Here is a 22147-nt window from a genome sequence, read left to right on the forward strand (position 1 = left end):
GTAAAACAGAACAAGCTCTGAAATGTGCTTGACTAGTCGAAGTAAAAAGTATTTTTATCGGATGTTTCCTCCTACGTCAATTTGAAAAATATTACCTAATGGAGCAAAAATGCGTATACAGCAGCCAGTTGACTCTGACTTGCCATCAACTTCAAATTATTCTCTGTTGTGGCAGCGCGCATTGCCCTCATTTTTACAGGTTGTTCTAACCTAGCCAATTGCACGTCACGTGATCACGTGTCATAGAGCCAATCACAAGCTGGGATATAGGGGACCATGTGAAACGCTTCACACATTGATGGCTGCTTTTTCTTCCAGATCAGGTATTTTAATAGTTTTTATACATTTAAAAAACTAAAGTAAAGACCTTGTTTTGAAAATGTATCAAATTAAAAAGTACAGATACAAAATAAAAGTAAAAAGTAGTTTAAAAAATAAACACTCCAGAAAGTACAAAGTACTGAAAATAAATACTCAAGTAAAGTAATGAAGTATTTGTACTTTATGACTTCCCATCTCTGCTCAGAGCATTACGGGTTGGAATTGGGGGGGTTAGAGCACCAAATAATCCCTGAGCGCAAGCCCTTGCTGCTGCTCACCGCTCCTTCAGTGAACAAATTTCACCCCACTTATATGGGCGTGACAATCATTGGTACTATAACTTTAATTATGATTAGCATGCTTTGCCAAATAGTAGTAAACGTCAGTGATACAATTATTGCTGGGCAAATTGTCCATCTGAAAAAATGTGCAAGTACAGCTCAGAATGCTTGCAGTAATCAAACAATCTAGACTTTACTTGTGTGCCCCAGAGTTTTTTTTGTTTTTTTTTTGTAAAACCAAACTAGTAATCTTATGAACGGCCAGCATTGCAATGACATCATTCATCTGTATCGCATGACATCAGCGCAATCTGACTGGACTCTCCTTACGGTTCTGATGACATCATTGCTTTTTCTTGTATCCGCATTCGCCTTGGGTATGTTTAGCAGAAAAAACGCAATGTGAATGATCGACTCACTCAGCCTTTCAGCCATGTCGTTTCGCTCAAGTTACTCACCATAAATCACCCTCATATGCATTGTGGTTAACCCCTTTGCAAACATCCTGTTTGTCGTACAGGCTTGGGCCTCCTGCAGCAAGTCAAAACTTGTGTGAAGTGGTGGGCTAACGATCCACACGCATCTATGGCAACGAGTAAAAGAAAATGACTCTGCAAAATAGCATTCACACACAGGGCAAACCAAAACTATTTCCAGAGATTCCCCTGACTTGGCATGTATTCGACGGCAGTGGCGTCCCCCCCCCTTGGGGTGCATTTCAGAATGCGGAGAGGGTATTTTAAGACTGGAGTTGCGCAGCGTAAGGAAGCGTTGGCGTGCTTCTGGCCTTGGCGAAAGGGCTGGGGCTCCTTGGGAAACAATCTACTGGCAACATAGACACGGTCTGTATCAAGCAAAACGTTGCAGTCACCTTTTAGCCTCAAGGTTCTCTTAACTAATTTGCAAACACATGCTGTAGATTAACATGTGAGCCAGGTCGGCCACTCTGGCCAAGGTGAGCACAAAGGGGGGGGGGGGGGGGGGGGCAACACCAATGCACAAATGTTGGGTTCCTCTTCAGCACCAAGCAGAAGATAACGCATGTGGTTGACATAAATGGCTAAACTGCGAGCCAGAGGAAACGGCGTGAGACATACAAGAAAATGTGCGGCTAAAAAGCCTTTGAGAAAGGTTTCCGGAATGTAGCTTTGAAACAGTGGTAGTTCTTAGAATGATGTGAATTGTGGCTCATGTGGCCCGATCCAGCAGCATATTGGCAAAAATGTCAATATCTATAATGTACGTGCCCTGTAATGGGCTGGCAACAAGTTCAGGGTGCACCCTGCCTCTCGCCCCAAGTCAACTGTGGCAGGTTGGAGCGCACCCTCGATCCAAACGAGGATTAGCGGTACGGAAAATGTCTACCTACCGGTAGCTTAGCTCCCTAACCGAACAACAATAAATTAGTAATTAAACAACCGACAAACTGGAAAGTTATTTTATCAAACCAACCATCCAATAAAATGACGAATAAATGAGCACAACAAAATTCCTACCTGCAAAATCAACCAATCACGCAACATTTTAACTAACAACCTAAACAGTTTGACTTGCTAAGCATTAAATTCACCGAATAAGCAAACCATTTAACAAACCAACCAATACATCCATCTTCGTAACCGCTTATTCCTCACAAGGGTCGCGGGCAGTGCAGGAGCCTATCCCAGCTGTCATTGGGTAGTAGGCAGGGTACACCTTGAACTGGTTGCAAGCCACACAGTCAATGAAATAAGTAACAAACTAATTAACTAATTGCTCAACCAATTTACCAAACAACAAACAAATATACTAAACAACAAACTACAAGTGAACACTTTTGACATTTGCTGGAGATATGAAAAGCTATCATAATGTTGAGGAATATATATTGTATAAATATTCAAATAGAGGTTTGAAAATTAATTGATTAATCAATAGCTAATTGATGATCAAATTCCTCAACAATTATTTGACCAATCAAATAAACATTTGGAGCCATTCTTCAAATTAAAATGGTCTAAATTGTCTTTTGTTTAATCAAAATAATACATTTGCAAAAATCCACTTTTACTTTGAAAAACAATAATTGGTTTGCAAATACATCAACCCCTCTTGTATGAATTGTTAAGTTGTTTTATTTTTATTACTAAACAATACCAAATAAACAACAATAGTTGGTTAATAAATAGTAATTAATTAATAAATAGTAATCTCAGAAAAATGGTTTTAATACTTTATTGCAGAATTTTAAAAAAATGCAATTATTTAATCATTGATGGAATAATCAATTCTAAAAAAATAAAATAAAAATTCAAGTGAATTGTTCAAAGGAAGTGATTGGAACCAGCTATCATCCCAGCGTAACATCGACAATGGAGTCAGCAAACTGTTTTGGCAGCATAATATACTGTAGTATACGGAGCACTACGATTGACTTTGAACCGATTGTTAATCTAGAACAAATCTTAACCACAAAGTCGTGCTGGAATCCCGAGCAGGGCGTGCAAGTCCATAAAAGGTGACTCCCGTCAAGGCGCTCACTGCACGAATAGCTCTTATTTTGCAGCACGTGGCATGACTGCAGTCTGGTTGCTAATGGTAACCGTCAGTGAATCTGCCACCTTGCACCTCCATCTGGTTTTTAACTTTTTTTCTTTTCTTTTTTTTTTTACCCCTCTACCTCCGCCTGACATAACTACTCTAGCAAACCGTTGCACAACTGCCAGTGTTTTTATTACCACCTTGTCAAACATTACATACGACAAGGCGGAGCCCCTAAGAGAAGACCTTTTGGTGAATACAAAAAGATAACATGCTAAACACATCATCTGTCTCACGGGGGGGGGGGGGGGGGGGCGACACAACTTGTTCATGTTTTTATGGTCCATCTCGATTTTGTCTCTTGTCTCTCTTTGGAAATAAGGAAGGCCTTACTCTGACAGACCAAGAGTGGAAACTTCATCAGCTCCCACTGATGGCACAAACATGTTGTCACAACATTACAAGGAACCCTGACACACCTTAATAAAGCAGACACACTACTTCCTACAAGATATGACACGAGGTAGGAATCGGAAGATGTCTGCATTCATGAAGGACTATAGCAATCGGAGAATAATTACTGTTGAGAGGCTGAAATCAGAGATTTGGACAAAGTTAAACAATGGCTCTAAACAATTACTCCATTATTAAAATAGTTGCAGATTAATTTCATAATCGATTAGTTGTCGATGAATCGATTACTTTCAACACATCCAGCTAAAAAAAATTTGACAAAGCATTTTTTCGTTGAACCAGTTTGATTCATTCACATCAAGTGGCAAAATCACCGACTATCTACGAATTATGCAATGCTTGTCATGGCATGTCGTTACGTTAGACGCTAATTCACGGTAACACAGTATTGAAATTACAACTGAAAAATAAATTATTTTGAAACATTTTGGTAAATAACTTTTTCCCACTGAACACATTCTAGAGGTACATTAGTAAAGGTAAACGCACTTCTCTGCTGCTCGTCACTTTGTGAACTATCGTCAAAGCGTAAAAAAAAAAGAAATTGTGTTAGCCATGCTAGTTAGCAGACTCGACAGCAAATCCATATATTATTTCATTAATTTTAGACAGGCAAAAAAAACATTTAATTAAAGACTAAGAGTCTAATACTCGAGATCGACAGAAGACTGACGGCATCTTTAGTGCGATGGACCGGATCACACCGGGCCAGAGTTCGATGATGCAAGCCTTGCGCGTGTCTAGCAACGCGAAGGGCGGACGGTTCGCGCAGGCCATTATGAGGACAAGCTGTGCGGACTTCATTACATAAAACACAAGGAATGATCGCATGAGACGCCGGCAGTAATCAACAACAGGCGGCATTGGGAGAAGCAAAAGTAATTTTGTGTCCCTGAGTAAAGAAATAAAAGCCAAACCAAAATGTCAAGTTTGCCTTTGCACACATAACATACCCGGACACACTGGAGTCCAAAGCCCTTTTTTCTTTTTCTTTTTTTTTGTGTTTTGGAGCAAACCTGGGAACTGTCAAACTTGGCCGGTTTCTCTGCAGAAAGCCAGAGACCCCCACTACGCCGGCTCAAGGCGATGAGTCATGAGTTGACTCCACCTTGCATCCATCTGATGTTACAGGCGAGCTTTTCTTTTCCGAGACCAGGCTGAAAAGCGTGGAAACACACAGGCCCGGTTGCGTCAAGTAAACACGTGTGCCCTTACTCGGAGAAAGAGGTGTGGAGTGCACGGCCACAAACAAAACAATTGTGGTGCATTTTAAGGAGAATACCAACATGCATATCACGTTAAAAATCGAAGTCTTCGTTAGGTTAGAGGTAAGGGAGGTTATTTTCGGGGCAATGTAGACCAACTCTCGCCACTTGGTCATAAATATAAAAGACTCCAAATGAAAAACATTAGGTACTGCATCAACTGTAGTTGATTTCATCCATCTTCAGTTAGCGTTAGGACAAAGCTGTTTTTGTTGCCTTGTTTCAGCAATGTTAGCCAATAGCTTGGAAAAATGTTTCCTGCGGGAGAAGAGAGCATTCAAATGTTTCCCCCAAAACAAAGCAGAAAGGGAACTTCTATGTCAAAGTTTAAGCACTGAAGATGTCCTCTGTGCATCCGCCCGATGTGGCCCCCTTTGTTTTGCCTGCTACACTCCCGTCGGTCACACTCAACCTTCCCCCGGACGTTTTAAAAAGCGGCACCACGCTTGGCTTTTCCACAGACACTTCCTGTTTCACTTTCCTATCTTTTCCAGTCCAAAACACAGACCCACTCCAACTTTTGCCCTTACCACATCAGAGATCATAACCCTGCTGTCGTCCCTTGGCCACCGAGGGCTCATTACTTCATCTGACGTTTCCTGACTCTCAAAACAAGTCTGGAGAGTGAGGTCATGCTGGCCATGTGGCCGGTCGCAAATGTGCATCTCTTTTTTTTTTTTTTTTTTTTTTTTTTAATGGCACGAGCGATCACGCTAACGCCAACCGTGGTTGGATTCCTTTATGATGCCCAAAAGTGCTTTTCTGTAGTCTTGTTGTTTCTCCAGTATGGAATGAAAACCTCTAACATGGAACTAATGCAAGTTTAATGAAAGGCTGTGATGTGGCTCCTTGGCAGAAGTCGTAATGTGATTATAGTGAGCAGTGGACTGGGCCAAAGCACACGGAGGCCGGCTACTCTTAAAAACCGTCCGAGACGCTTGCAAAGCTCTTTTCTAAGTAGAAAGGCAATTGGCGCAAAGGAAGTCCGGCTGTGGAAATGACGCTCAGATTTTTAACTACCAGGTAATTCCAACAGTGGAACGAAGAGGTCAAACGCGAATAAGGTCGTCAGTTAGATACACGGGTCGGAAACCTATGTTTCCGAAGTGGCGGGGGGGGGCGGGGGTGGGTACAGACAGGACATGGTTCCTGAGGAGGAAAGCCCGAGAAACAGAAGCCCATCTGCTTGTTGCTCCTCTAGTGGACACTTCCATGTCACCGCTCTGTTGGCCCCCGGCATCTCCGCTTCAAATTTCCTCTGCGAGCCCAAGGACTTTCCGTAACGGGACTTCCTCCCAGCTGTGGGAGTGGAAGGGAGTTGCAGAGAGAGAGACGTCACACGATTGCAACAACGGATCGTACCGAGGTCAAAACGTGAGCTGTTTTTTGTCTTCTTTTTTTTTCCCGAACTGCACACAAGCATTTGGGAAGAAAGGACGTCCAAACGATAAAAAGGTTTTAGCCAAGTTGCCAACAAGCATATGAAAAAGCACGCATATATTGTGTTGGGTGGAGTTGAACAAATTTCATAGTTGCAAAATGTCTGTTGATGGATCAACAAATAATTGTCACTTATATGGTATAACACAAAGTAAGAATAGGAATGTTTTATGAATTGTTTAAGTAGATTTGACTGTTAATCATCTTGAACCACTCAACTAGTTTGTGGTCTATGGAACAACATAAAGTCAGCTATGTGAAGTTAATCTTGGGCTAATCTACTCAGATTTGAGAAAATGTATAGAGCGATTCCCTCATTGCTTAAAAAAACACGAATAACTGATCTTTTTTTTTTGCATAGTCCATAAAAGAAATGTTGTTAAATGTACGTTGTTATTCACAGTGTCAAACGGTACGGTAATTACGGTACTGAATTCAAATACGTTTGTGTACCTTTTCCATGGCCTGAAATGTAAAGTACCAGTAACCATGAAGACTAACTGGAGAGAAGACGGAATTCCTGGTGAGTCCCTGGCGTATCAGACAACAGAGGTCAAAGTGAGGTCACATACAACCATATCCAAATAGTGATGGCTAAATAAATGGCATACAAAAAAGGCAAACATGCAGGTGACTATTTTAATTCCTACCAAGATTGTGTAATCAACGCTATCAAAAGAAACATTGTCAGCTTCTTTTTTTTTTATTGGTTTATAAAAGTTGTTGGTCCTGATTTGCCTTTATATGGACATTCCAGGACATTCTGGGCTTCTGGCAGTGGCATTTTAATCTTCCTTAAAAGTTGGATTATTGTTTTATTAGTGTATCGGATCGGCTTCAGTTTGACTGGATAAGAGAAGAATCTCCAGATCCAGCACATTCTAGAACACTATGGTCTTTTTTTCTTAAGTTGGATCTTTGTTTTATGACTTTGTTAAATTAGTTTCATCTTGGGTAAAAGTTGAGAGAAGAATCTCAAGACCAGTTCCAAGTACTTGATATGACAGATATCTAATGTGGTCTACATAGTGTGAGTGATCTGAAATACCGGTCTGCTGTCATTATTACTTGGATCTAGTCTACAAACAAGACTTGTTTTTTTTTTGTTTTTTTTACCTTTCGTCAAATGAATGCAAAATAATACATCTTATGTTGTCTCAAAGGTTTGCACATCCAGTCTGTACTCCAGCACTAATCTAATGAAAGCCAAGTAAAAAAAATCTGCATGATCAGCCTCTGGAAAATTTCCAGAGATGAAATTATGACACAGCATCCCACCATAAGATGTTACAAAAATTCATGTGTAGCAAATTTGACGTTGTTCCCCTTTAACCAAAAAAAAAGCTTTGGGGTGGGTGCAAATATGCGGATACCTTGCATTTTAAAAAAGGTGAACCCAAGCCATCACGTGACTTTTTCTGTTCATTCTTGGGGTCGTTTTCAGAAAGCAGCAAATTTGAGGTAATGCCCCTTTGCCCAAAAAAGTTATGGGGGTGTGGTTCATATTCTCACAGGCGCCCCAATTAGTGTCCTGTGAGGATTTGCACCTCGAGTCCACTGCAGGACGCAAGTGAGTGCTTCCTTTTTCTTCTGCTTCTTCGCATCAAACTTCTTTTTTTTTGTTACAAAACATTGTTTTTAAAACTGAAAATCTTCAGCTTCCACTCAATGCGTGTGTGCTCCCTCAGGGGATACTTTTTTTTTGTTGACACACCGGTACCATCTCACCTCTGTTACGGCTACAAACAAAACTACCTATGTAGGCACAAAATTGCCAGGTCGACTTTGTCTCTCTATAACCTTTCATTGTAGAATACACACAAAAAAAATGCAATAATACAACCACAGAAAGTCATTTTGTCTTATCATATTACCTATGATTGATGAAGTAACTGGTGGTTATCCAGTCATGACGCAATTTCTTCGTGCAATCTAAAATGCTACATGACATTTTGCAGCAGCCAAACATACTGTACAGGTGAGAATGTTCTGGAAGCCTTGTCCACCTTTGCACAATAAATGTCCACCTTTGCACAATACAACCAATCAACACGATCATCTTGAGCCCCTAACAGATCCTAAAAAAACTACCCAGCAAAGAGTGTTGCTGACCCACATAGGAGTCGACTCACGTTTGGTGGCGTTGATGAGGTTCTTGCCATCTTTGTACAGCTCCTTAATGAACCTGTTGGTTTTGTCCAGCTCTGCCTCGTGAGCCTTAATCTTCTCCCTAAAGCAGGGGCTGTCCAGATAGCATTCGCTGAATTCCAGGGGGTGCAGTCCCATGTCTCCGTATGCTTCTCGACTTCTTTAGGAAGGAGGGGGAAAAAAGTCAAATCCGAGGTCAAGCCTACGCTTTTTCGGTCAAATCCACAACTGGCAGCATTGCTAGTTAGCTTGGGAGAGGCTAACGTAGGTTAGCATGGTTCACATCTATGACACGCGCGCGCGAGTGTTGCTCTTCAGTTGTCAAATTTTAAGGGCAGAGAGGAGCGAGCAAAAGCAAGGCGCGGTGTTGTTAAGAAACGAGGTGAATCAGTAGAAGAAGGTCCACACACCAGGGCGGTTGTCAGAAAGTTGCCGCGTACATGTTTTCTTTTCCCTCAACAAACGCACCCCACCTAGCAAAGTGACAGATTGAGAAACTCTGCTGACATCTGCGTGCGTGTAGGTGGAAACTTCTGCCAAAGAGTGTTCAGCGACGTTGAGAAAGTTCTACGTTACCACTTCCGCCTTTGCACGACGATTCAACGACTTACATTATCAGTCAAAATATTTAAACATTATGAGATCACACGAATAATAATAGAAAAAAAATGCTAAAAAAAAGTATTATATATGTCCAAGGTTCTGATTGGTTCAAATTGACTAATTTCTCATGAATTTGCTAATGCGACTTCGTGATAGACTCAAGGGGGAATTAACTTTTGATTTGGTCGAAGACCTTTGGGACATCCAAATCGGCCCTGTCCATAACCCCCGATTTTTTATTTTATTTATTTAAACAATGTCAAATGTTGCAGAGTTTTGTTTGATTTTATAATTTCAAACAATAATTCTTTAGATGTATCATTATCATTAGTACAGTAAGTATACTATATCAAACTCCTTTATTTGGCTCTGTCGTTATCATTTTGGCCTATTTAAAACCGTCGAAACTATTATTTAAAAAAAAGAAAAATCCTTGTCATTTACTAGATTAAATCGTACAATTTGGGTCGAATGAGGTTACCCGTACAATATTTACCACTAGCTGACATACATTTTCAATTTCTGGACAAGGGAACAATTGTCTTGATTTCCTAAAAGTGTTTAAGGGCTTAATGAACTCCAATTGAGTATTTTTTTCTTAAACATACAAAATACGTTTTGACTTTTTTTTAACCGTGGGAAATTACTGTACAAATTGAGGCAGAACTATGTTTGCCTATGTGTTTAACACCCGAGCTGATTTGCCGGAAGGACCTGACTAGCTAAATAATGCTATTAGCTCCGGTTTTACAACGCATGTATTTGAATTTGTGGACAACCTTACGTAGTGGTGATTTCTTTCTGCCTTTTTGAGCCGACTGCGAGATGCCTCCCTGGAGAGGAAGAACATTACGGAGGCTTACCATTAAAGACATATTTTGACGTAATGCGTGTCTGAAACGTCACCAACGTCGTTTGTATTGTTTACTTTTTATGAAACGACAAGTATCTCATCTTTCTGTGTTCTAAACTCGCTCACGGTAAGTCAACAATAATGACGCATGGTGAGTTGCATTTTTGATGTAATAAATGTCCATGACGCATAATTCAGCTCATTTGTTGTATTTCATCAACACATAACTTGCTATATGCAGTGTCCCAATTTTACAGTATATCAGTAAATGGCAAAATGTGTCCTTAGAGTGACAACCCTTTTGCACACACATAAAAAGATACTAACGCATACATTGATTTGATTATAAATATTATAAAGAAAAAAATATGAGATAAAATTGGAATTATGCAAGATTAAAGAAAATGATAATATAACAAAAATATAAATATATAAAAAAGTAATTTTATAAGGTTAATAGTAAGATATGATTACATTGTCATAATATTAAAAGAAAAATGTGTGTCTTTAGCATTCGGTTAAAGCATGCTGTAAATTACAAGTATAACGTCATTATTACAAGAAAAATCCATTTGTAATATTTTGATATTCTAGTACTGTATTAGCAAAATAGCAAAAATAAAGAAACATTACAAAGTGTAGAAAAAGGGTCTTAGTTTTACAGTGAGCTAATCAGAGTTGAATGAGATTAACAACAAAATATCACCAGAATAAATCGGCAACATTGAAAAAGAGTCCTCATTTTCTTGGAATACAGTTTTTAGATGATATAATAATGTCAAAATGGGCAGCATGGTGCAATAGTGGACATCTGCCTCTCAGTGAACGAAGAGGTTCCGCGTTCCAATCCCCGACTCGGGCTCCTATGTGTTTTCTGACACATACGTTGCAAAAGCATGCATGTTAGGTTGATTGAATAATCTGCAAATTGTCCAAATTTGTGATCATGAAAGCTTGTCTAAATGTGCCCTGCTATTGACTGGTAACTATTCAGTTCCTTCTCAACGTTAATGAGGATCAATCGATTTTGTACAATTTCAACATGTTTACAGGGGATGCCTAATGCTAGCGCGAGGCCAAAGCACAGTGGCAGGAGAACCCGCAGGCGGCCCCGAGAGGATCCAGCCAGGAACGAACTGGTCTCCAGCTCCCTTGAAAGCGCCCAGCAGTGCCTCTTCAGACAAGACTATGGACCTGCATTTGTGCACTACCTCCTGGTCCTCAATCTGGCGCCCGAGTTCAAGGATTTTGCCAAGGTGAGCAGCACTCATCTTAAAAAGTCAAAACCTGCATAAAGTACCTTGATGCCGATACTGACACGATGATTACATAATTTTTTCTCTTTCTTTTTCTTGTAGGAGTCATTCCGCTTTACACTCTTTAAATGGGCCGAGGAGCTGGACTCGGCGGGCCGCATTCAGGAGCTGTTTGGCTGTTACGAACAAGCACTGGAGCTCTTCCCTGCAGATGAGGTCATTCTGAACAGCATGGGCGAGCACCTCTTCAGGTATTCTCTCCTTCTTAATGTACAGTTTAAACACTCTTAATCGGCATGCACAAATTAAATAAATAACTGCTGTACGAGAAAAATACAGAATTGACTGAAATCTTGCATGATGTGATCTTACGTATGATGACTGTTCATGAAAATTGCGGTCTTTTTTTTCCTAAATACAGTATAGTGATGCCCAGAAATACAACCGTTTTTTTTCTTGCGAGCAAAAAAAAGTTAGATATGCACCCAGTATGATGGCAGTGAATAGATTTACACATTGTGTATTTAAAACAGCTTTACTTTGCTTATTGCTAACAAACAATGTAAATCTCCATTGGTGGGCTAAGAAATCTATTTGTCAGCGTTAAAACTTGGGCTGCTCAATTATGAAGAAAATATTAATTCACGATTAATTTGATAATTGAAATCACGATTAGGACAATCATTTGTTTTTTGGTACAAAACAAGAAAATGTTTAAACGTAAAAAAAATATTAAGACAAATACTCTTCCTTGAAACACTATAATTAATGCAAGTTCCTTTTGGACCAAACAAGATGCATTTAATATGTCATTCTAAAATCAAACATGTGAAAATATATACATTTAAACAACTCAAAATTAGTATTAAAAATCTTTTATTTTAGTTAAAACTCTAATGAACAACGGGTATTTGAGCACGAACCCATGGAGACAGAAAATTATTATTTTTTTAATATTTTTAATATCTCTCTGCACAATAACAAACATGCAATTAGGCAGCTTGGTGAAGAAGTGCTGCCAATGAAAATTCAACTCGTGTTGTTACTGACCTAATGTGGATGCAATGTGTACTTCTTCCCCGAGTCGTCATGGTAAGACAAGACGTGCATGCATTTAAAAAATGTTTAGCTCATTAAACAAATGATTGATTGTTTGTTTTTTTGTAAATACTTTTTTTTTGTGTGAAATAAACCATTTTAAATATAATGTTATAATATTAACCACATTATGATGTGAAATATTACTTTTTAAATCTTTTTTTTTTTTTTGGGGACAACTCAGAATGGGCTTCCGAGATGAAGCGGCAGGTCATTTCTTCAAAGCCCTAAAGCTGAAGCCAGACTTCCCGGAAGCCAGGGAAAACTTCTACCGTGTGGCCAACTGGCTGGTGGAACGCTGGCACTTCCTCATGCTCAACGACCACGGGCGCAACCGCAAGTACCAGCAGGCCATCCAGAAGGCGGTGCGCGGCGGTTGCACCACCGTACTGGACATAGGTACTGGCACTGGGATCCTTGGGTGAGATACGGACGCTAGTGTATGTTTTGTGATTGGATGTGATGTCATCTTGCCTTATTGTTAAGGTCATTTCGGACAATTCTCTCCATTGTCAGCATGTGCGCTAAGAAGGCGGGGGCCGGTGAGGTGTACGCCTGCGAGCTTTCCAAGACCATGTACGAGCTGGCCTGCGAGGTGGTGGCGGCTAACGGGATGGGTGGAGGCATCAAGATCCTCCACAAGAAGTCTCTGGAAATGGAAGTGCCAAAGGACATCCCGCACAGGTGCATGCAGGGTTCTTACGCAAGAATGACAAAGTATTGTATCTATCTATCTATCTAGCTAGCTAGCTAGCTATCTAGCTATATATCTAGCTATATATCTAGCAATCTATCTATCTAGCTACCTAACAAGCTATCTATCTATCTATCTATCTATCTATCTATCTATCTATCTATCTATCTATCTATCTATCTATCTATCTATCTATCTATCTATCTATCTATCTATCTATCTATCTCTATCTAGCTAGCTAGCAAGCTATCTAGCTATCTAGCTAGCTAGCGAGCAAGCTATCTATCTCTAGCTAGCTCGATAGATAGATTCGACAATATATCGCGATTTACAGTTCACAATTCTCGAATCGATTCGATATGTAGAATCAATGTTTTAAGTTTTTTTTTTTTTAATGGAAATATTTAACAAAACGTCTTACTTAGGGTTGGGTTCACACGTTGAGCATGGAAGAATGTTAAATGCTGTTCAAACATGAAACAGATTGCAACAGACTGTTTGTTAAATACAGTGTCTCACAGTTATACGCCTGAAGTTTTAGATAAATAAATACATTTTCATACAAATCTTACAGTGTACATGTACGAGTTTAATGATTAGTATTTTCCCCCAATTTTTTTTTTTAATTAAATCGCAATAAACGTGTAGATTCTTATCGAATCATGACCTATGAATCGTGATACGGATCAAATCGGCAGGTAATAAGCAATTCACACCCTTACTGGCCGCGCTCCATTTTATCTGTTGATCTTCCAGGGTGTCGCTGGTGGTGACGGAGACGGTAGACGCTGGCTTGTTTGGAGAAGGCATCATCGAGAGCCTCATCCACGCCTGGCACCACCTGCTACTCCCTCCACAGGTAATGAACAAAAGCTGTCATGGCAGGAGTCTAGTATAGGCGGCGGTAATGGCTGCCATAGTTTTCACTAGCACAACAAAATGAATCAAGTAAAAAGCAGGACTTTTTTTTTTTAAGTATATATATAGTACTGAAGAACATCTCTGTTTTGAGTCAAATAGTGATCTGCCATGTTGCAATACTGCATGTATCATAGCCAGTTGTATTGTTTTTTTCATACAGAGTAAGGAGGCTGCATCCAGGGACCCTTCTGCGACCGGGAGGGTCATCCCCGCCAGAGCCACCGTGTTCGCCATGGCTGTGGAGTGCCTGGAGATCCGTCGGCATAATAAGTGAATAAACCACCTGATTTGGGGGAAAATGCTTATTGATTACGAAAAAACTCCCAAGTTAAATACAAATGAGCCATGCTTCAGCACAATTATTATTTTTTTGCACCACTAGAGGGAGCCTCCTACCACACTTTGAGAGTCACTAGCTTACGGCACTCTAATAAAGCAAATGTTGAATGACACAATTCGGATTTTAAGAAGTAGAAGACTGCTGACTTTATATCTTTAAAATTAAAGACTGTACATGGAAAAAAATGGCCACCAACAAGCGGTGAATGCTGTGTGTGTTTTTTGTGTTCAGGCTTTGCGTGTCCGAGGTGGGCGGCCTGTCCTTGGCGGCGGCCGAGCAGCTGCGCAGTCCAGTGAGCTGCAGCACCGAGCCGGACGACTCCATGGAACCGTACACCACCGAGAGGCTCAGCAGGCTGCCCGGAGGCTACACGGCCCTCACCGAGCCGCTCACCGTGCTCTGCATCGACTTTAACAACGTGCAGGTGAGCTGAGCTTTTTATACTTTTTTTTTATGATCAGCCCAAGGAAGCACACTTTGTTATTTGTGTGTGTGGAATGTCTTGTCTGTAGTTTTAAATAGATCATACCGTAATTTTTGTGATGGCTAAGGATTCTTACAAAGGGGAGAAATTGCAACTTTTTCTTTACTACCAATTAAAAACAAAAATCACATTAATTTTGAAAGATTAAAATAATTATAAAATGTTCCAGTGGTCCATATATTTGCCATTATAAAACCTTAACAAACTCAACAGGGGATATTTATAGTAACATTTTACCTATTTTTCAGGGAAACCCATCATTTGCACCCATGTTGAAATGAAGGGGAGAAACTTGATATAATCAGACTATAACTTTGTTAAACAGAAAAAAGTCATTTGCCACCATCTTGTTGTGTCTAAATTCACTCACTGGCTTTACATGTGACAGTGTTTAACTCATTCGCTGCCATTGACGGCTTTAGACCTAGAAACATTTTTATTGTACATTTAGAACAGATATAAAATTTGTGATTAATCTTGAGTTTAAATAATTAAGTAATTAAACAAAAAGAAAATATTATGAAAAAATTAGAGGCGTCAGACGATTACATTTTTTAATTGTAATTAATCGCATTACTTCAATAGTTAACTGATGACTAATCGCATTTTATATCTGTTCTAAATGTACAATAATTTTTTTCTAGGTTTTCATACTCTTGTTAACAAAAGTGGAAAAAAATGTGAAACTAATAGAAATAGTTCAAATAAATTTTTGACGTCTATAGCCGTCAATGGCAATGAATGAGTTAATAAGTCCCTGCGTGTTCTTTTGTCTCCCTGAGCCGGGGATCGACAGTAATAACTGCACCGCTTAATAATCAAACACATAATGAATTCACTCTCATTGGTCTCCTGGAACCAAAACATTTTGCATCATCAGCGGCCTGCAGGGATTGCCTCGTTCATTGTCTCCTACCAGACTTTATTATTAACGAGTTTATCATGCAAGCAGACAAGCACAGACGCTGTGTCGTTGGGCAATTGGACTGCAGACAAGCTAACCTAATTTATTCATCACCGCCACGCACAAAACTTGTTTGATAGGGAAATTAGAAGGAATAAATAATAGTGATGACGTTTTTTGTTTTTTAAGACAATAAAACTTTAGTTTGGAAAACTAGTCAGACCTAACTTACAATTTAAGCAATATGTTGAATTAAGTTAGATTTCATATCACATTTTACCAAGCAGGTGGTATTATAAATTTATTTAATATACCAATGATTTATAATTCCACCAGTACCTCTAAATTGACACTAGGTAACAGTATTGCTCCGTGAACACCTCCTGGCTGTGGACTTTTACTTCATTTTTGGTTCATGTTTATAATTGTTCTGAGACCAACTCTTAAGGATGATTAAACCTTTATTTTATTGATTTATTGTTACACCCATATATTTTTTGAACGGTTTCAGAAAACAAGTAAAAACACAACAATGTCAATAAGAGGATTCAACCTTTATGGATTATCATGACCAGTGAGGTTGAGAGTCTTGACATTCATTAAGAAGAACTGAATTTGGAACACTGAATAGGAAAATGTACTGAATTAAAAGCGGTTCAAATAATGGATGGATGGATGAATTTTCAGTGAGGATCAAATACAGTTTCAGAAAAACTGAAATATAATTTTAAATTCTTTTTTTCGGACTTCAGTTCCAAACTCCCGGCAATACATTCAAATTCTAATTGTACGATTCAGATTCAGGTTTTCAATGCAATGATTCAAATTCAATTTTGTTAATTCAAATTCACTTTTTCAAAGCAATTATTCAAATAATTTGAGTTTCAGCCTACAATATTCATTCACCTAATGTGATCTATACTTGTTTTTTGTCTGTCATGCCTGTAGGACTTTTCCATCCCTAAATTCCAGTCAAAATGAAGAATATTGTATGTCCTTCACAGGAGCTGGAGGGTCTGAGCTCCAGGCCGGTGCAGCGGGTGCGCTTACCGGTGCTGCGGGAAGGCGAGCTGGACGCCCTGGCCGTGTGGTTCCAGCTGCACCTGGACGAAGAGAGCAGCTTGTCGACGGGTCCCCACGAGGACACCTGCTGGGAGCAAGCCATCTACCCCGAGCACACCAGCAAGGGTAAAACAGGAATTTATTCATTGTTGTACCAGCCACCTTTCAGTAAGGGAAGAGCTCAAAGGGGCAGGAACTGGTGTCTCACGCCAGTTGGGGGTTTGGTGCCTTGCTCAAGGGTATCTTGGCATTGCATGGGAATCTTTCCAGCAACCAGGATGCTAATTGATCAAACAGAAAGTATTAGGGGTGGGAATCTTTGACTGTCTCACGATTCGATTCCGATTTCTGGGTCTGCGATTCGATTAAGAACCGATTTTCAATTCAGAAATTTTTTTGATTCAAAAATGATTTGATTGACAATTTCTGCTTCTACTCTAGTCTGACTCGCTAATGCTAATTAGCGCGCTACTCGCGGCCCTTTCATCGCTCAAAAGAAGGGCTTGTCATACAAAACGTTTTCTTCCCTTTATAGTAGAGTGTGTGGACCCTCACACTCCACACTTTCTTTGGGGATGGGGGGGTCAGAATTTTTCTTACCTCATTTAAAGTCATGTCTTCGTTTGTCAACTGTGGCTGTCGCTTTAAGATCGTGCACGTACTCGCACACGCACCATGAACGAGCCCAACACAGATGCTGCAGTTACGCTTTGGGCCAGAGGTGGCAGTCGCGGGTAAAAAAATGACAAACTGCACAAAGATGCTTACAAATGGATTCAGAATCATACTCAATGCTATTCTTAAGAGAATCAATTTTTTGAGCACACCCCTAGTAAGTATTATTACTAATCATGGCAGACTAAAACTTAATTTGTAAATAAAGGACATGAATCTCTTCATGAAGCATTTCCACGTGCAATCAGAAGAGAGCGCCGTTTCCTCGCATAGAACAAAGTGTGGTCATGACGCTAATAGAGTCAGACGCTCGGCTCATCATCCGCCAGACGGCGGCTGACTTGACTGTCGCGATTGTCACGGGAATCCGTCGACATCCGCGTCCATCAACTCCATCCGCTTCTTTCCGTTCGCTGTTATTTGTGCGCCGTGATCGTCTGTGACACTCTTTAGCGATCATGAAATATGAATATCGCTCTCGTCTTGACATGAAGACGGGAACAGATGTTATTCCTCAAGGAATCCCCCACCACACCCTACCCCGCCCCCTGTCCCTTTGAATCTCATTGCTCTCCTTCCGTTCCCACTTGTCCTGATCTCCGATTCCATTTCATTTACAATTCTATCATCACCTTGCCTCAGTCAACTTGATAGCTAAAAAAGACAAAATGTGTTTTGTTAGTTGTACTTTTTATCATACATTTGCTCCATTTTATGTCCTCTTTTTTTTGTTACTTATTGACACTTTAGTTATAATATTAATAATATATTGTTTACTTGATGATAGTCGATATAACAGCAATGTTACTGTATACTCTATAATAATGAAAAATGCAGTAATTGAATCTTAGTTCTAATTAGGGGTGTCAGGCGATAAAAATTTTAATCGTAATTAATCGCATGACTTCAATATTTAACTCACGATTAATGGCAAATTTGATATCTGTTGCTAAATGTACAATAAAATATTTTTCGTAGCTTTCATACGCTTGTTAACATAAAAGTGGGAAAAAAGAGTTAAATAGAAATATGGTTGCATCTTTTAGTCATTGATACAGTAATTTCATAATAAATCATAAAGGTTAGTTAAAATTAAAAAGATGTCTGTACTGTAAAAAACAAGTGTAATATTGATTGTGTTGAGGTCATTTTTTTGCCACTAGATGGCATAATTGCATTTCTAAGACGGTGACAGCTCTGCATTTTTTTTTTATATTAAGAACTATGAAATTGTGAAATACAACTTAACTCCAGTCTCCACAAATATATGCATTATTATTACATTTATGACTGCTAAATTTTGACGTGAACGTGTGTGCTGCATTGCGACTGGAATTCCCCCAGTACAGGCTTTCCAAATAAGTGGCGGTCATTAATCGCACGTTAAAAAATTAGTGGCCTTAATTAAAGGAACTTGAAATTAACTCAAAATTAACACACTCATTTTGACACCCCTAGTTTTAATATTCATAGAACATTAAAGACAACAAAATGATCTGCAGTACTTATTTCTAATGTTTTCAAATTTGGTCAAATTTTTGCGAGCCAACAATTGAATGTGTTGGTTTTTTTCCATTAGGTTTCCTCTTACAAGGCGGCGACGAGCTGATTGTGGAAGTGTCCTGCCGGGACGCCTACCTGCGGCTGTGCAGCGTGGCCGTGTTACGAAGCGGTCAGGAGATCCACTTGGGCACGACTCCGGACCCTCACGACTCCGACGGCCTCGTCCCCAACGCGGAAGCGGAGCTGTGCAGTGCCCTGGCGTCGCTCCAAACGCGCCAACAACACGACGTCTGCATGCTGGAGTGCTCAGAAATGGCGCTCTTGAACAATTGCGACTACCATCGCAGTTTTGCCGGCGCCTTGTCCAAACTCATCAGCCGGTTGAAGGCCCAATCCCAGAGCATGGAGGACCCCGATGTTCCTATGCAAGTTGGGAAAGTATGAAATTTGTTGTGATGGATTTCTAGGTTGAATAATAATTACGGGTTTCAGGCGATTACAATTTTTTAATCGTAATTAACTCATTTAATCCTAGCCATTTTTATTGGAGCAACCCCTTCAATACCAGCCGTTTTACTGGATTTTGACTGATCTTGCAAGGCTTACAGAATATTGTGTTCTATTGCTATATAAACATGGAACCTACCAAAAGAAAGATTAAACCGCTTATGACGTATTGATACGTCTTATGTATGGAAAGAGTTAATCGCATGGCTTCAATAGTTAACTCACGATTAATTTCAAATTTTATATCTGTTCTAAATGTATAATAAAATATAAAAAGTTGTCATACTCTTTAACATAAAAGTGGAAAAAAAAATAAACTAATATAAATATGGTCGCATCTTTTAGTCATTGATACGGTAATTTCATAATAATTCATAAAATTGAGTTAAAATGAATAAATACCACGTGTGATATTGATTTGCATTGAGGTCACTTCTCTGCCACTAGATGGCATGATTGCATTTGTAATTTGTCATTTTTCTTTTCATATTAAGTTTAAGTGTACTTAAAAGTTAAATAGATAAATAGAACTGTACTATTCTGTCAACTAAAATGTCACAAATTATAATTTTTTTCCCTACCATTGAATTTCTTAGCAAAACGTTTGTCATTTAAAATGTTTAGGAACCCTGCGCCGCGGACCCTCTGTACATTCTGGACGTGTCGGAGGGTTTCTCCCTGCTCTCCCTCATCGCCGCCAGCCAGGGCGGGGTGAAGGCTTACAGCTCAGTAGAGAAGAGAAAGCAACAGGAAGTGCTGGAACGCCTGGCGCGCGCCAACGGCGTTCTGGAGGGGAGCTTGGAGTTCTGGCTCAACCACGGCGAGGATGAGCAGGGGCCGCTGCAGAGGCCCTCGCGGGAGAAATTGTGGAGCGCCATCCTCCTGGACTGCGTGGAGACGTGCGGACTCGTCAGGCAGAAGCTGATGGAGAAGGCGTCTCTGGCCAGGTGGGCAAAGCTTGTTTACATTTTCTATTTTTTGGGGGGGGTTAATGAGAAAATGGTCCATTCAAATTCATAGTTATTCTGAACAGCAAAAATAAACCCCAAAAAAGGACATTTTGATTACTTTGTATTTCCAGCACTAATGTAAGAAGAAATTGACAATAAAGTTGGCTTTGGCTTAGAAATGCAATTGTGCTTAAATACAATTGAATTGTACTTCACAATGTACTGTACTTTATGAAAAAAAAAGTTTAAGCCACTGTAACATCATGCATAGTTTAAATATTTTTCTTCACCACTAAAGAATCATTTCAGGCAAATTTTTTGTTGAATTTCCACATTTTACAACCTCCCGGAACATTCCCAAATGATTTATTTCCTAAGATGCCTGCTGGAGTATGGCGGTCGCGTCTTCCCGCACAAAATGGTGGTTTTCGGCGTGCTGGTGGAGTCGGACACGCTGCTGCTGGAGAGCGCCGTCCAGGGCCGCGAGCCTACACTGGACTTCAACATAGCGCCGTTCATCAACCAGTTCACCGTAAGTAGCCATAAAACGGGGGTTCTGAAGACAACACCTCCAGAGCTGCATGTGGCCCTTCCATCCATGTGCTGTGGCTCTCTGTGACTGAGCAAAATAAATACATTTTAAATTCTAAATTTAAAGTATGCATCCTGTCTGCCAATGTACAGCAACTGATTTATTTTTTAAAGATGTATTTAGCTATTCGACCCCTGCTGGGCAAATCATGGTACTACCGAACCAGGAAAAACTATTTTACACACCTTATTTAAAGTGACTGTAGTTGCCGCAACTAATGCATTCCGTGCATACAATTCTGTACAACCCCATCAGTCAATCAATCAATCAATCAATCAATCAATCAATCAATGGTGCTTTGTGTTTCAGGTTCCGGTCCACGTATTCCTGGATTTCTCCACATTGGCTTGTCGACACCTTAGTGAACCAGCTGAACTCTTCGTTCTGAACCTCATGGACGCTAATGCTAATTATGACGACAGGGAGGTGCAGGTGGGTTAACGAAAGAAAAAAAGTAGAAAATAACCAAAAACTAAAATTAGCAACAGCACGAGAAAATCTAACAAGAACATTTTCTACTTCAGTTTAGAAAAAAATTAAATTAAATTAAAAGTTCTCAGCCTGCTCGCTAATTATTAGCTAGTGCAAGACGTTAAAGTATCATTCAATGGGAATTTTAAAAAAAGAGGTAGTAGAAATCTACAAAAATAAAATTAGCCCCACCGCAAAACAGTTGAGTAAGAAAACAGAAGCCCAGTCACGAAAGAACTAAATCAAAAACCTTTTAGTTACAAAAGTTTAATCTATAATGGCACATATCAAGTAAGAAGAATGTGCACAGGAAAAAGTAGAAATCTATCAGAATATAATTAGCAATAGTGTGATACATAATACTAACCTACAAAGTTATCAATACGACCGCTCTGCCTAGATCCGGACGACGACTTCGGGCAGAATCACGGCAGTCCCCTTCTGGTACGACATCCACCTGGACGAGGACATTTGCGTCAGCACGCTGGCCCCGAACTCTCACTGGAAGCAGGCCGCCGTGGTCCTGCAACGCCCCCTGGAGGTGGCGGCAGGAGAGCAGGTCCGGCTCGTCGTCAAATTCCGCAACAGCAGCATCTCCATAGATGTGCGAAGAGACGAGTGATGTTGCAACAACGTGGGCTGGATCATCGTCAACTGGTAGCATGAATGATTTTAAATGGCGCCATTGGTCTTTTAATGTCACGTGTCTAACATTAGCAGCAAAAAAATTTAATTTTTAGTAATAAATACAAATAGGAAAGCATGAACTGTCTTTTATTCAAAAC

General features: G+C 39.9%; 2 protein-coding genes across 4 annotated transcripts in view; one reads left to right on the forward strand and one right to left on the reverse strand.

Moving 5' to 3' along the window:
* arhgap10 (Rho GTPase activating protein 10) overlaps positions 1-9020 on the reverse strand; it is a 46308-nt gene extending 37288 nt beyond the window's left edge. For 2 of the 3 annotated variants that reach the window (XM_086082632.1, XM_086082633.1), the window contains exon 1: positions 8434-8995. In XM_086082632.1, coding sequence (XP_085938758.1) covers positions 8434-8587 — 154 coding nt within the window. In that variant the 5' untranslated portion in view covers positions 8588-8995. Of the gene's footprint in view, positions 1-8433 lie in introns of all 3 variants that reach the window. The other variant, XM_086082631.1, reaches the window with a different exon arrangement.
* A 711-nt stretch (positions 9021-9731) lies between these two features.
* Positions 9732-22125, forward strand: prmt9 (protein arginine methyltransferase 9). The gene is made up of 14 exons (XM_086083426.1): positions 9732-10032; positions 10958-11161; positions 11264-11412; positions 12444-12680; positions 12776-12943; positions 13710-13812; positions 14035-14144; positions 14446-14638; positions 16607-16790; positions 18919-19280; positions 19974-20296; positions 20678-20831; positions 21201-21323; positions 21763-22125. Exons 2-14 carry the CDS (start codon positions 10961-10963, stop codon positions 21982-21984), a joined length of 2529 nt encoding a protein of 842 aa, XP_085939552.1. The 5' UTR covers positions 9732-10032; positions 10958-10960; the 3' UTR covers positions 21985-22125.
* The last annotated feature ends 22 nt before the right edge of the window (positions 22126-22147 follow it).

Source organism: Leptonotus elevatus, chromosome 8 (genome assembly GCF_054856555.1).
Source record: "Leptonotus elevatus isolate MCC_2025b chromosome 8, RoL_Lele_1.0, whole genome shotgun sequence".
Lineage (NCBI taxonomy): Eukaryota > Metazoa > Chordata > Actinopteri > Syngnathiformes > Syngnathidae > Leptonotus > Leptonotus elevatus.